The 15,553-nt window shown below is 44.9% G+C and overlaps 2 protein-coding genes across 2 annotated transcripts in view; one reads left to right on the forward strand and one right to left on the reverse strand.

Annotated features, from left to right (window-relative positions):
• LOC115081569 (fibrillin-2-like) overlaps positions 1 to 15,553 on the forward strand; it is a gene marked incomplete at its 5' end in the record, with an annotated part of 190,616 nt that overhangs the window by 72,759 nt on the left and 102,304 nt on the right. The gene's annotated exons all lie outside the window — the stretch shown is intronic.
• LOC115081566 (cortexin-1-like) lies at positions 11,695 to 14,733 on the reverse strand. The gene has a single exon (XM_029585994.1). The coding sequence runs from the start codon at positions 14,673 to 14,675 to the stop codon at positions 14,412 to 14,414; it is 264 nt and encodes an 87-aa protein (XP_029441854.1). The 5' UTR covers positions 14,676 to 14,733; the 3' UTR covers positions 11,695 to 14,411.

Raw genomic sequence — 15,553 nt, forward strand, 5'->3', positions numbered from 1 at the left:
TTTGGTCGTGTGTTTTGGATGCGCTAATCCCCGTATTACATCGGGTGCAAGTCTAGGGCACCCAACCACATGTTAAGCGGCTCGCTGACCTACGCGCCCGATGTTGCATCAGCCTGTTTATGTGTAAAGATCTATAGCAATCCAGCTTGTTCTGCTTTCCCAACAGTTTCAAACAGTGTTTCTCAGCCCAGGGAGCGCCTAGTCAGTCAGGTTTTCAGGATATCAGCAATTAATACTCATCAGCTATGTGTGAATGCACTGCCTCCATTTTATGCAAATATAGCTCATGCATATTAATTGTGGATATCCTGAAAACCAGATTGGTCAGAAGGTCCCCAAGGACTGGGTTGAGAGCCACTAGGTTAGGAGATGATTGGTATTCCTTAGGGGGCTGGTGTCATATCTGCAGTGTCGCTTTTTCATAGATATAGGGTTGCTGCTGTTTGAGTTCTGGCTGTTTTGGTACGGCTATACGGCATCTGGGTGTCTTGGCTTCTTTTATTTATTTATTTATTTTGCAGTCTACCCCTAAAAATCACAGATGACGCATTCATCAGATCCTGTGACACGATTTCTGAAATGCATTTGTATTATGTTTGCATATATATTAAAAATAGAGGTCCATATTCAGCGCTACTTAGTCGGATAAGTTTCGATTTATCTGGATAATTGCCATGGCTTAAATATTCAGCCACAGCTAAGTGGTGGAAAGAGAGTGGGCGTAATGAGGAGGAGTTGAGTCAGCCTGATAACTTAGCTGGTCGGCCCATAGACCTGTCCTAAAGTTAACCAGAAAAACATAGCCAGTGCAGCCACGCCACGGAATATATAAGAAACATTTAACTGGCTAACTAGTTAAGCCACACAGCAGCCAAATATGGACCTCCTAATATATATATATATATATATATATATACACACACACAATAAAGTTTCAAATTTAAAAGTATGATGTCCAATTAAGTTTTTTTTTTTTTACAGAATTGTTTTGGGAAGAGTAGTAGTGGTGTCATCATGATGGCTGAATTCTATTATCAAAATCTGAGGGTGGTCTGTGGGCCTGAAAGTTAATTAGAGGAGGAGGGGGGGTGCAAGGTTGACGGGGCTCCTAGGGTGCCTAATACCCTTCGGCTGACTGTGCTGGGCCCCACAGCCTAGCGCAGTTAACATCATATCAGGATCAATATGGGCACACACAGGCAAAACGACTAGGAGGTAGAGCTTCATTATGGATCCCAGTCCAGTGTCACCCACCCCGTATCCCCAATCCCCCCCCCACAAACACACACACACACACGCTCCTATAAATAATTCTCATCCCTGCACCAGCAGTCTGGGGACTGGAATGAAATTTAACACCCACAAGAGACATGGAAGCTGCTGAAAGAAGACTAGAGTAAGTCAGAATTGGTCCTAGATACACCTTTTTAATAGGCAGACATTAGTATACTCTCCTGTGACTAACACAGAGCAGGTGCTAAAAGTGTCACTTGTGTTTTTTCATGAGGAACACAAAGCTTTTACACAACCTTGACGCACAAGTACAGAACCATAACCCTAGACACATTACACAGACCAGGTATCCCTGGGCGTTGGAAACTCCGCCTACTCCCAGGGGCTTGCGGCAGCATTAATGTCCCATATCACTGCATAGGCACATCTATGTAGCATCTAACCTAGCTCACTTTCTGTAACTATCTGACGTGTTGCAGCATAAGCGTGAGCACTGCTGAGTTTGGGTATTAGGCTGCAGTACTCTTATATAGTTGTTCACGAGCACAGCTGAATAGAGGGATCACATTTAGTGTACACCTGGTGTTTAATTTTACATTAGCTACAAGAGAGAACACATAGTAAGGGAAAGTAGGTATACAGCAGGAGGTATATATACCGTGCCTAGAGGCATCAGCATAACAATGAAGCTTATTTCCCTAGGAGGGCCTGAGATTCAGGGAAGCTGAGCGGTGACCTAAGCAACTACCATCAAGACTGATTTAGTCACTAGTCTGCTATTATCACGTGGTCCTCAAAGCCACAAGCAGAAGCTTATCAGGCATCCAGTGATGGCCACTCTAAGACTGGATTAGTCATCAGTCCTCATTCTTCCTAGCATAGCAAATATTCAGCCTTGGTTAGGGGCTGGTTGACCTTGGTTTGCTATTACAACTATGTGATTCTGATCAAGGTGTGATGGCTCAGAATGTGGCTTTAGCCCTAGTTGAGCACGCACGGTGTGACTGAGATTGCCGACCACGATTGGGCGTGGTTAGCCACTGTGTAACAATCCTGGGATTGTGGTTGTCGTTGCTGGTTTGGGAGAGGCTGACCATGCTGTGACCATATAGTGACTGATTGCAGATAACAGCTGGGAATGATTGTCCAGGCTACGTCAATACTTTAATTTTAGTTGTCAGCAATCATCGTCGTTGAAAACTTACCACGGGCATTGTTCAGTATGTTGCAGGATAACCATGTTTAAGTGCTTATGCTCCATAGATAAAATGAAATCTTCAGGTTACCTGTGAGTGCCACTGTGAGGCTCTAAGTTCACATCGGCTCAGTTTGTTGGGTATGCTCTATTTAGCGATAGGTATGTGCTGTCATTTTAAAAATAATGAGGTCCATGTTCCGGTACAGCCCGGATAGCAACGATGGCCAGATAAACTTATCCGGCTAACTTTTAGGTATATTCAATAGTGCAGCCGCATTACTGAATACAGCCGGCTATCTTAAAGCTAACTGACTAACTATAGCCGACTAACTTTAGGGCAGGTCTTTGGGCCAACCAGACTTAGCCGGCTAAAGGGTAAATTAAAAAACAAAAAAAACAAAAACGCACTCGCCTGCATGAACGTGCACTACCCGGCACGCGCACAAGGAGACGCGATTTTATAAAATGCGTGTGCCGGCGCGCACATGTTATAAAATCGGTGGGCCGCATGCACACGCGTGCTGAATTTTGTGATCTGTGCGCACATTTGTGCGCGGCTCGTGCAAGGGGGATGTAGACTTTAGCTAGTTTCGCGCAGCGACGCATTGTAGCTTTCCCCTGGTTTCCTTCCCTGTCCGCTCCAATTAAGGAGCTAACATCTGAGCCAGCCGGCTAAATGCCTTTGAATATGGACCTCATTATGAAAACACCTACATTATTTATATAATTTTGTGTCATTTCTCCATCCGAAAATCAAAATGCTAATGAAATTTTGCCGCACGCCATGATGTTGCAGTATGCTAAAGCATTTCAGCGTGTGCCATCAGTAAAATACACACAGTATTTAAAGAAGTGCATACATTGTAAAAAATAGAGCACATGCTAAAATGAAATTAACCAAATAACAGAAATGTCATGTGTGATACGACATAGCGCTAATTTTTTTTTTTTTTCCCATGCACAGCCTTGTTTAATGATAAAGAAAGGCAGAGCACAGAATGTGCACTTCCTCTAATGCAGTGGTTCTCAACCCTGTCCTGGGGACCCCCCCAGCCAGTCGGGTTTTCAGGATACCCACAATGAATATGCATGAGAGAAAATTTGCATGTTATGGAGGCAGTGCATGCAAATTTTCTCTCATGCATATTCATTGTGGGTATCCTGAAAACCCGACTGGCTGGGGGGGTCCCCAGGACAGGATTGGGAACCACACTGCTCTAATGACTTCATCCCAGGGTAATAGTCACTGGCTGATACTGTGTCAGCAGCTCTCATGGTCTCATCTCAGTGTTTACAGCCTCCACCGGGGTGGGGAGCTGAGCTCTCCTTCCTTGGAGCCAGATTCAGGATGCAAATGGACAAAGCAGGGTTAGGACAGTTGTTCCGACGGGTGGGCAAGCTGGCAGGTGGATGAGGGGTTAAAAATTGGGATGGGGAAGGAACTGCAGGTAATTGTGACTGAAAGCTCAGGGCACCCTAATCCAATAGAGGCCACGTTCCCACAGCGCTGGAGCAGGAAGAAACTGCCTGGCCCAAAATAAATAAGAGGAAAAGCAGAGCAATCAGCACTGGAAGCTATCAAGGTGGTTTGAAAGTTGAATGCTAAGGACAAACCATAAAGAAGGAATGGGTAAAGACAGATTAAAAAAGATAAACCTGTAACATTAACCAGAAAACAGAAGGAATGACATGCCAGAATCACAAAGCTGTGTCATGTTCTAGGTAAATCAGAGGCTTTGGGGTCCATATTCAAACACTGCATAGCCGGATAAATTCTGACTTATCCAGATAAGTGGTTGCCACTGAATATCTGGCTATACCACTTGGCTGGATAAGTCACTTATCCGGTTAAATAGTTAGCTACATGAGCAGTGGCCATAACCGTACCTGGGAACTCTCCGAATCTGACCCAGAGACTCAGGGGTTAGAGACCTGCCTCCTGGTCTTCTGCTCAGCTTGTGGCCTCTTTCCTCGGTTTATACAGAGGAGATGGGCAGGCACTAGGGTGGAGTCTGAAGCAGGAGGAAGCCCTGCTGCCAATTATCTGCCTCTGACTGCTGATTGGTTCTAGCTATCACAATGAACCAATCAGCAGGGAGAGGTGGGGAAGCACTGTTAGTCCTGCAAGGATCAGGGTAAACCGATGGAGAGAAGACAAGGGAAAATGTATATGTGATGTGAAAGTGTGAGGGATCCAAGGGGGCGGGGGAGGTCATGAAGAGAAAAACTGAGAACCTGTGTGTAAGCGTGTGTGTAGAAGTGGGAGTGTCAGAGGATAGAACAAGAAAGAGAGTATGTGTGTGAGTGGTGAGGGTAGAAGTGTGAGTGTCAGAGGATAGAGCGAGAGAGAGTGTGTGTGTGTGTGCGCGTTGTGTGTGTGTGAGTGTATGTTGGGAGGAGAAAAACCTGAGAAATTGTGTGTAAGTGTGTGTGTATGTGTGGTGGGGGTAGAAGTGGGAGTGTGAGAGGATAGAGTGGGTGAGGGTGTGTGTGTGTGTGTATGCGTTGGGGTAGAAGTGGGAGTGTCAGAGGATAGAACAAGAAAAGAGAGTATGTGTGTGTGTTGGGAGGAGAAAAACCTGAGAACCTGTGTGTAAGTGTGTGTGTGTGTGTGTATATGTGTAGTGGGGTAGAAGTGGGAGTGTCAGAGGATAGAGTGAGAGAGGGTGAGGGTGTGTGTGTTGGGGTAGAAGTGGGAGTGTCAGAGGTAGAACAAGAAAGAGAGTGTGTGTGTGTGTGTGTGTTGGGAGGAGAAAAACCTGAGAACCTGTGTGTAAGTGTGTGTGTGTGTGTGTGGTGAGGGTAGAAGTGGGAGTGTCAGAGGATAGAGCGAGAGAGAAAGAGTGTGTGTGTGTGAGTGTGTGTTGGGAGGAGAAAACCTGAGAACCTGTGTGTAAGTGTGTGTGTGTGTGTGTGGTGGGGGTAGAAGTGGGAGTGTCAGAGGATAGAGCGAGAGAGAGAGTGTGTGTGTGTGTGTGTGTTTAGAGTTGGGGGAGCAAGAATGTAGAAAGAGCCAGAATGGGAAGTAAGGATGGGAAAAGAGAGGGGCAAACAAAAGGAGAGAAAACAATGGGGGGGAAGAGACAACCAGAGAAGAGATTGAGTTGAGAGAGACGAAATGTATGTGTGGTGGGTGGGGGAGAGAGAGGGAAGAGCAAGAGTGTGGGTGGAAGAGAGAGGATAGCGAGGGGAGATCAATATAGGGGAGGGAGAAGGCAATAGATAGTGGAAAGGGTCAAATTAGGGGACAATGAGAGCAAACTGCTAGAATTGCCCCCTGTGAGGGAATTTCATTATCAAGCTCCGAGACTTCGGGTGTTACCCTTTGGAATGATTTGCCTGATGAGTTACGGGATTTATCAGACTTTACAATATTTCGTAAGTATGTTAAAGCAGTTTTATTTACTAAAGCGTTTTCTGACTAATTTTATTATTTTATTTGTTATTATTGTTTTTCTTAACATTGTTTTATGTTGATTTTGTAATCTGCTTAGCTTAACAAAGTTATTATAGGCAGAATAGAAGTATTTTTAGGAATAGAAATATTTTTAATAAATAAAAAAAAACCCAAGTGGACAGGGGAGAAAAGGTGGGGGGAATGGGGAGGAGGAAGAGGTATAAGAATAGCTGGAGAAAGAGGACCCTGGGTTGGGGGAAGGAATCCAGGGTGATAATACAGAAGGAAGGGGAGGAGGAAGAAGAACGGTGAAAGCAGAGCAGGTAGGATGAACAGGAGAAAAGCAGGAGAAGGGGAGAGAAAAAGAAGGAAGAGAAAGTATTGAAGTGTCTGCTGCTGAAGGAAAGCGATAAAGAAGGAAAGGAGAGAGAGAGAACTAAAACAGAAAACAGAAATGAGGGAGGACCCCAGAGAGAGACAGAAAACAAAGGAACAGAGATACGGACAGAGAATGAGGGGGAAAAGGCGGAGCCAGAAAATCAAGGCAAAGGCAGCAAAGGCTGGAAACTGTTTTATTATCTGATAGGGAACATAAATTAAGGAGAAAGTAGTTGGGGGGGGGAGGAGGGGGTAAGAGAAAGTCTGTACAGCCCACCTGACCCCCACCCCCACTAATCTCAGGGTGAGCAGAGCTCAGAAGTCCCCGGGTATGGGCATAACTGGGAAGTGTTTCCTATCCAGTTAACTTAGGCAGATAAGTGGCGATATCCAGCCTTATGTGGTTAATTTAACCGGATAGTTAGACGTGCGCCATAGCAGGTCTCACGTTAGCTGCCTAACTTCAATACCTATCCGGGGATATTCAGTAGCACTGCATACCACTGAATATCCTGTGTAAGTTAGCCGGATAAGTCTTATCTGCCTAATTTACACGGCTGACAAGGTTTAAATATTTGCCTCTTAGCCTTTACAGACTGAGGGCCTGATTGACTAAGACTTTTCTCCCATTCTGTGCCTATGGGAAAAATGCTTAGCAAATGAGACCTTAATTTTTAGTTACTTGGTTTCCCTTTTAATCAAGTTGCTGCCTAATTGCCATAAAACAGCAATACTTGAATGACTGGAGAGGTGGTAATTGTGTCACATGAGGCTTGACTGTATTTTAAACACTGTTAACCATGGTCAGTGCTGGCGGGAGTGTGCTGACATTACCTATGGCAGAAAAATGCAAGCATTACTTCCTAATCATCCTGCTATACCAGTCCTGACACCTGGCTTTACTCCCCCTACCAGCAGATGGAGACAGAGGACACATCTTGTCTCTGTGACATCACGGGTGGTTGCCATGGTGCAGCTCCAGCAAAGGCCAGAATTCTCTGTCTGCAGCAGATGCCAGGGCGTCCTGTTTTGGTGCAGCAGGTCACTTGTCTCCCAGGTTTGGGTTTATTCTCTTCCTGGTGGAGTATTTAGAACCTCTCTTTACTGCTCTGGGAGCCAGGCTGCTGTCTTTTGTTACCAATTCAGCGAGGCCTTCCAGGAGGCTCCCAGCCCTACAGGGGGGAGAGTTCAGTAGAGTTGAAAAGTAAGGTATCTTTTTGTACCTTTGAAGGATCCCCTGTGAAGAAAATCCCCCCCCCCCCCCCTTTCTCCTTCCCTCAACCTCTCTCATTTTTGCCTCTCTCAATGTTTTTTGGTTTTTTTTAAGTGTGCTGGGCAGTTTTCATTGGCAATTGCTGACTGAAGCCACTGGAAAGGGGTAAGTTCTTCTAGGGGCAATTTCATGCTTTGTAATCCTATGCCATGTTTTTTTAAAAATCCTTAGGCAATATCTAGTGAACATATTCATCCACTCTGTTCAGCTTGTGGGAGCCGGCGTTCTAGCAGCACAGCTGGCCTCTCCTGCTCAGTTTCTGAGAAGGCTAAATCTTCCATGGGGGCAGGGGGCGCTGTCTCAAAAAAATCCTGTTTTGGCCAGGACTGCCAGTGATAATGTCCTTACGAGTCCTTGGTTTTAGCCCTTGAGCCCTGGGACAATTTTTCCAGAATCGGCCTCCGCTCAGGCAGCAGTTTCGGCGGGAATGACCTGTCACTTTGAAACCCAGCGTTTCTTGCCTGCTGCAGTCTTCTCCCACTCTGTACTCCCGAGGGCCAAAATAATATGGTCGAGCCTGCAGGCATCACCTCCTTTATTTTTGGCGATTTTTCTCCCGATTTTTTATTTTTGTACCAGGTCTTCGTTCTATACAGAGGCCTGGAGAAAGTACCTCTCTCTCTCTACAGGTCAATGTTTGATCCCAGGTGTTTCAACATAGAAGACATCCCTGGTGTTTAACATAGAAGACAGCAGGGAAGTTGATACTTATGATCTCCTAGTGGATGATGAATGATTTTCAGAGAGTCCTGATGATACCAGCATGACATCACCTGCCTTATTTCTCAGGTGGTCACTTCTCTTAGGATGTCAAGACTCTAAAGTGGAGGACGTTTCTCGGTGTTTACTAGTCTTTCTGCTGCACTCTGAGGTAGAAAGTAGCTCTGAGGAAGTCAAAAAGCTTTATTGTATCTGTCTGTTCAATGTAGTGCAGTGTAGTGCAATATAGTTCAAGTTAGCTAATAATGTTCTTTCCTGATTTATGCTATGCTTGCTATGAACAAAGATAGAAGCTACTATTTAGATTACAATAAGAATGAAAGATATGTAAACACATTTGTTCAAGGTTGTACATCAGTAGACTTTTTGGCTTCATGGACAAGATAAAAGATAATTATAATTAGTAGAAAATAGAAATCTGTTGTGCTTGTAGGTAATTGGAATTAGTACCCAGGCGATGCTGTCCTGTTGATGGGGGTAATTTTCAAAGGAGTTGCGCGCATAAATGTAAGATACTACCATAGCAACTTTCAAGTAAAATGCATTTACACGAGTAAATCCTATGGATAATTCAATGACATATATTGTAGCAATTTTCAAAAGCCCACTTGCGCAAGTAAATTGCTTTTACTTGAGTAAAACCCAGTTTTACTTGAGTAAATGCTTTTAAAAATCAGGCCCTATGGTATTTGAATAAAATACAGAGATATAACTGTAATTGGTCAAGTTAAGATAAGATTCTTTTAATGTTTTGCTTTATCGTGCTGACCTTGTGTTCAGAAACATTATATAAAATTGATTGTATTATTAGATTTTGAGAATGCCCACCGAGAGCCTGTTCAAAGTGTGGTTTTCTCCCATGTGATATTTTTTCTATGCAAATATTACATGTCACTTAAACCTGGTAGATTTGTACTGCAACAGATTCATTTTTGTTTATTTCAAAATTGTGGAAAGAATCACCAGGGTCTTTAGTAAATTAGAAACTCTTAAAAACGCCACAGCTACTTTCAGAATGGGAATCCCCCAACGTCTGGTCTCAAAGATGTTTAAATAAACTTTACCTTTTGCCACCAGATGCAAATCAGATGCTTTTTTAAATGCCAGAGTTAATGCATTGGTTTCTGCAGTTTCCTATTAAAGAAAACTATATCCAGTAGAGGGAGCTGCTGCAGTCAAATATCATCAGGATTGTAAAATTGAAATGTTATTAAAGCATGCCTTTACTTCCACAGGACAGACAGTACAGATTGCCATCTGAGGAGGTTATGTTGCTTGGGTGCTGTTGCGCTGGGTGCAGAAGCTCCCTGTTTGGAAATAGGAGCTACTTTCAAAGCTAATGCCTTATATAATCTGATTAGAATGTCTTCAAGGGCTGTTGCATCTTCTGTGGCTGCCAGGAGACACTTATGGCTTCGATATTGGTCAGCTGATGGTTCAGCCAAAGCTCGTCTAAGTAAACTTCCCTTTAAAGGAAAATTATTGCTTAGTGATGATCTAGATTATCTGCTTGAGAAGCCTGGTGAAGTTAAACCATAAAGGCTGCCAGAGGATATGGTTCAACCACACTATAGGGCTAACAAAGGCCACAGTCAGCTTCCCAATCATGAAAATTTAAAAGGAAGAAATCAGTCCTTTGTGGGAGCCAGAAAAAACAGAGGAAAGTCATCTGGTTCCATAGGGATCTCTCATTCTTCCCAATGAAATTCAGTGGGTCCTCTCACCCGTAACTTCTGATCAGTGGGTTTTAAATACGATTCAAAAAATGGATGTGCTATAGAATTTACTACTCAAATTTCCGCCGCTTTTATAGTTTCCCTATGTGTGTTGCTTGTCAGAAAGGTAGCAGTTAACTCTTTCAAGCAGTGGCTCCTGTTGCATTCAAAGCCCAAAGTCACTATCGATATTCCGTTTACGTCGTGCTTCCAAAGGACAGATCCTTCAGACCCATTCTCGATTTCTGGTGGCAGTATAGAAGGGAGAGTTTCTCTGCTCTTTCGATCTCTTGGAAGTGGAAGGTCTCTCATTTGGGAAGACTATCAAAGATTTCTCCATTTTTACGGTTTGAAGAAGCAAGTTCAGTTCAGAGCACTTTTTTTGGTCTTGCCACAGCTCCAAGAACATTCACCAAGGTAATGGTAGTCTTGGCATCTTTCTTGAGAAAGGAGGAGATTTTGGAGCATCCTTATTTGAATAATTGGTTAATCAGAGCCAAATCCCACCAGGAAAGCCTCATGATTTCCAATGAATAGTAGAAGTTTTAGAAAGCTTGATAATCTTGGTAAAAGTGGATAATCAGCTTTACCAAGAGCAAGTTACAGCTTTCTCAGTCTCTGGAATAATTAGGAGCTCTTTTCGATACAAATCAGGTTATTCTGATTTGGGAAAGAATATCCAAAATCAGCTAGATGCAGAAATTTCTCTGCACACAGTACTCAGAGCTTGGGATTACCTGCAACTATTAGGGAGCAAGGTGACCACATTGGATCTCATGCCATGTGTGAAAGCGCACATGTATCCTCTGCACTTTTCTTTGCTTTCTCGATGGTTCCCTTACATACAAGACTACAAAGTCAGTCAGTGGAGACTTTTGTAGTGGTTGACTCCATTAAACGATCAGAAGAGAATGAGGTTTGAATGTCCTTCCTGGGTATTTCTAACAAAGGCAATCCTGATAAGTTGGGGTGCCACTGCCAGGATCAAAGAGCTCAGGGACTCTGGAGTCCAGAAGAGGCCTCATGGTCCATCAATAGGCTGGATACCAGAGCTATTAGGTCAGCACTGCTTCACTTCCTGCCAGTGGCGAATGATAAAGAAATCCGAGCCCTTTCTGACAACGCCACAGTAATGACTTACGTCAACAAACAGAAAGGCACCAGAAGCCAATGGGTGGTCAGGGAGGCAGGTGCCCAATTTAGGTGGGCACAACAGAATCTACTGCTACAAATCTCATCATCTCACACTCTGGGACTGGTCAATGTTTAGGCCAGTTTTTCTCAGCAGAAACAGATTGGACCCCACAGAGTGAAAACTCAGCCAGGAGGCTTTTTAGAAGAAAATAAATCACTTGGGGTGGATTTTCAAAGGGTTACGCTCCTGCGTGCGCTGAGCCCATTTTGCATAGGCCCCGGCGATGCGCGCAAGCCCCGGGACACGTGTATGTCCCGGGGCTTGGAAAAGGGGGGCAGGGCGTAGGCAGGGGCAGTCCGGGGGCGGGGCTGGAGCCTCTAGGCACAGCGGCCATTTGCCACTGTGCCCGGGATCGCGGGCCGCCCATCGGCCTGCACGCGCAACCTAATCCTGCCCGGAGACAGGCGCAACTTCTAAGTTAAAGGTAAGGGGGAGGCAGAAGGAAAGTTCCCTCCGAGGCTGCTCCAATTTCGGAGCAGCCTCGGAGGGAACGGAGGAAGGCTGTGTGGCTCGGCGTGCGCAAGTTGCACAATTGTGCACCCCCTTGCTTGCGCCAACCCTGGATTTTATAACATGCGCGCGGCTTTCCTCTTAGGGAAAGAATTAAAAAGAAACTTTTTTTTTTTTTTTGCTGCTCCCCCAGCCAAGCTCAACCAAAGCCCCTTCACGGACTTGGGCTCGCACTTCTGCCCGCAGCCAGAGACCTGGCCCAGGGTCTGATCCAGAATCCAGTGTGGAAGTGCTGCACCACTCAGTGCTACCATCTGCTGGAGGCAGACGATACTGGCTTCCTGCTGCTTAGCCCCACCCCTAAGCAGTGGCTGTGATGTCACACAGGAAGAATCAGTATTGTCATCTTCCATCTGCTGGTACGGGGAATCAATCCACTCGTCAAGGACTGCACTACTGAAGCAGGACAAGATGGAATTATTCTTCTTTCTTACTCTGTCCTGTTCCTCCTCATTAACCCAAAAGGTTTGGGATGGTATTTTCTTGCGGGTGGATCCTTTTTAGATGTCTTATTTCCTGTTATTTGCAGGTTATGTTTCATGACTTTGACATAGGACTATTGGCTTTTGCTGGAATTGCATCATGGTAACAACCGACGAGGTGTGTCCTCTCGCCATCTGCTGTTCGGGAAAGTAAAGCCCTGTGTCTGGACTGGTGTAGCAGGATTCAAGGAAAGGATATTATTAAGTGAGTTACTGTGTGTCCAATATGGAGAAATTTAACAGCTGTGTAAAGGCGTTGATGCGGCATAAGTCTGAAACTTGTAAGCCGAGGTGCCAACTTCATTCTGCCCATGATCCAACTCAACAGACACATCCATGGCTTAGATATGTTTCTGATACCCAGAACACCAGATACCCAGTGAGCTTAATATGCTTTGCCTCCTACTCTAGTCAAGCTGCTACTGGCCAGAGGTGGCAAGTAAAAGCTGATTCGGTCTCCAGTTCTCGAAAAAAGAGTTCCATTAAGAGGTCAGTTTTCACAGGGTTTAGGTTCCCAATTTTGAGAGTTAGGCACCTAATTTTGCCCCTTTGAAAACTAACTAGGGCTGAGTACTTACATGTAGGACATATTTTCATTAGACACCTAAATTTAGATGCATAAAATGTGGATAGGGCCCGGCTGCTCAGCATCAATTTCTAGTTCTAGGCTCCTAATGTAAGCAAATAAACAGCAGGCCTGACATTAGGTGTCTCCGTTTTAGGAACCTAAGTTAGACACATTTTCATGCTTAATTTTAGCTGAAATTTTGCCAAACATTAGTTCCCTAAAACTGAAGCGCCTGGTTAAGGTGCTCAGCTTCCTTTGAAAATCAGCCTCAGACTTCAGATTTTGGCTCTCATGATGTCCAATACTGCAAAGTAAGAATCAGCATCCAGTCCCATACTCTAACCCATTTCTGTTACGTATCTAATGTCTTGTCTACTACCTAATGAATAAAGCACTTGGGGATTGAGTGCATATAAAACTCTTTCTAAACAGACATCTGAGCAACATTCACATCACACACTAGAAACAGATATTTTTTTTTTAACAATACCTTAAGAAAAAAACTGTCTTATGGTTACAGAAAAGGCAGATTCTCTTTCTGAGGTTTCACAGCAATCGGTTGGCTACCAGGAGTTCGATATGCAAAAGCCATTTAGATGGATAACCGAAACGTGTTCCGCCTAAATGGCAAAGCGGCGATATTCTTCGCTGAATGCGGGCCACGTAAATTGGGTTGTGGGCCGGAGGCATTTCCGGAAGGAGCGGAGTTGGCCGCATAAGTTATGCCGCTAACTCTGGTCACGCTGCAGGGCTGTCCTAAAGTTAGCAGGATATACTTATCTGGCTGACTTTAAAGCTGGGTATATTCAGCGGCGTTGCTGAACATACCCAACTAACTAGCCCCTAATTAGGTGCTCCGGAGCATAATATCAGCCCCCATACGAGTACTTGTTACCCAGCTCAGCTGGAGCAGGTAAAAACCCTACTGTACTGAAGGCGTTAGCTTTGAGGTCCTGAAGGAAAGCAGAGATTACAAATCTATGGCATGCAGTCGGGGAGGGGAGGGGATATTTTAAATCTGGACTTGCTCAGTCTGTGCTGGGTGATGTGCAGTCCTCCAGCAACCCTAGCCCCCCCCCCCTGGACTAATCATCTGCCAGCCAGAGAAAGACGGCACAAAGAACGAGAAACCTGAGAGATCCGAAAAAAGGGACCACAAGCAGCTGTAGGCGTGGGAGAGGAGTTGGTACGGGCACAGCAAGCATGTGCCTTTGCTCCTTCAAGTTAGGGAGCGTCTAAGTAACACTTTGGTCAGCAACTCACAATCACCCCCTCCTCCGGCGCTATTTCTGAGAGCCATTAAAAGGAGCGGGAGTACAGAAACGTAGGTCTGATTTAAAAATATAGAGAGTCCTCCTCCTTCGCTCCCCAAGTAAGCCAGTCTAGAAAAAACTGGATTTAGGTACGGAAGCTTAATGCCCAGTCTTTGGTCAAGAGGTTCCAGCATTTAAGGTAAAGATGACTCAACAGCTTTGTCAGCTCCGTAGCCAGGGCTTTAAGAAATGTTCCTCTAGCTTCTCCCCGCCCCTTCAACCTGCGTCTCAAACGTGTCCTTCAAGGCAGCTCTTGAAAGCTGGCCAAGCCTTTATTCCAGTAGACCTGGAACGTCCTCAGAACCGACAAGCCTCACACCATTTGCGACTACCAAACAGACCCTAGACCACGGCTTTCTCATATCTGCGGCCGAGCTGGTCAAGAGGCAGCTGTGCAATCTCTTCCCCTTTCTTTTTTGTTGTCAGAGTTTACACTAAGGCATAGTCGAATTGTCCCCTCTCCAGTCCTTCCTTGTGATCAGTCCAGGAGGAGGCTGGCATCCGGCTGTAGGGGTCCAGGAGTATGCGGAAGCAGCGCACCATCAGTATCACCAGGAACACCAGCAGGAATACCACCATGGCGAAGACCGTCTTCTGCTCGGAGTCCATCCCCATGCTGTTTGCCGGACGGTCCAGCAGGGTGGGGGACAGCAACAGGTCATAATCCGTGCTGTACTCCGTGTTCATGGTCATCGCCTATAGCGCGTGGCCACCTCTGGCCTTCCAAAGGCTTTAGCTAAGGCAAACAAGCAGTCTTCTGAAAAGGAAAGAAACAGAAAGGTAGGCAATGGATAAATATTTCAAATTCAGCTATTACGTAAATCATCCTTTATATATGTAATTGGTTAGGTGCACTAGTTGGACAGGGGCGGTGTCATTCTCAAAAAAAAAAAAGTCATACTTGCCCATTAACTTCTGGGACATGTGGTGATTGATTTTGTTTGCTTAGGTTGTCCTGTCCGTATCCCACCCAAACCAGTCCCCTTAGGATTGTTAATTAAAGAAGAAATCCAATGAAAATGATGTTGATGTTTTATGCATTTACCAGGGAGAAAAGTACACATGATGTTCCACCCGCGCTGAGAAATACACATGGTGTACCCAATACTCAAGCTTAATTGCTTATTTAATTTAACTGGATATCCGGTTAATATAAACGGAATATTCAGCAGCACAGCTACGCTGCTGGAGATCCACGTATAAGTCTCTACTTAGTCGGATAAGTTATATCCTGCTAAGATACACAGCAGGCCTACCTTATCCGAATTATTCAATTAACTTAATTGGATAAGTCTGAATATCGGCACTTATTGGGTAAAATTAACTGGATATGTAGTGCCGCCCCGATCTGCCCATTGACTATCTGGTTATTTACTTAGCTGGATATGTAACTTGTCTGGCTAAGTGGCAACTGCTGCTGAACATAGCCGGATATTCAGCATCCGGATAAATAGAGTTTCAGTATTGGCCCCAGTGTGTCCGGTGCAGCACAGTGGGAAAGTACAGATAGTGTTATACATAGAAACGACGGCAGAAGAAGACCAAAACGGCCCATCCAGTCTGCCCAGCAA

Source organism: Rhinatrema bivittatum, unplaced genomic scaffold (genome assembly GCF_901001135.1).
Source record: "Rhinatrema bivittatum unplaced genomic scaffold, aRhiBiv1.1, whole genome shotgun sequence".
Taxonomy (NCBI): domain Eukaryota; kingdom Metazoa; phylum Chordata; class Amphibia; order Gymnophiona; family Rhinatrematidae; genus Rhinatrema; species Rhinatrema bivittatum.

Bases quoted from the DNA above. Each gene is read 5' to 3' on its own strand.
- LOC115081566 (XM_029585994.1), bottom strand. From the start codon at position 14,675: ATGACCATGAACACGGAGTACAGCACGGATTATGACCTGTTGCTGTCC.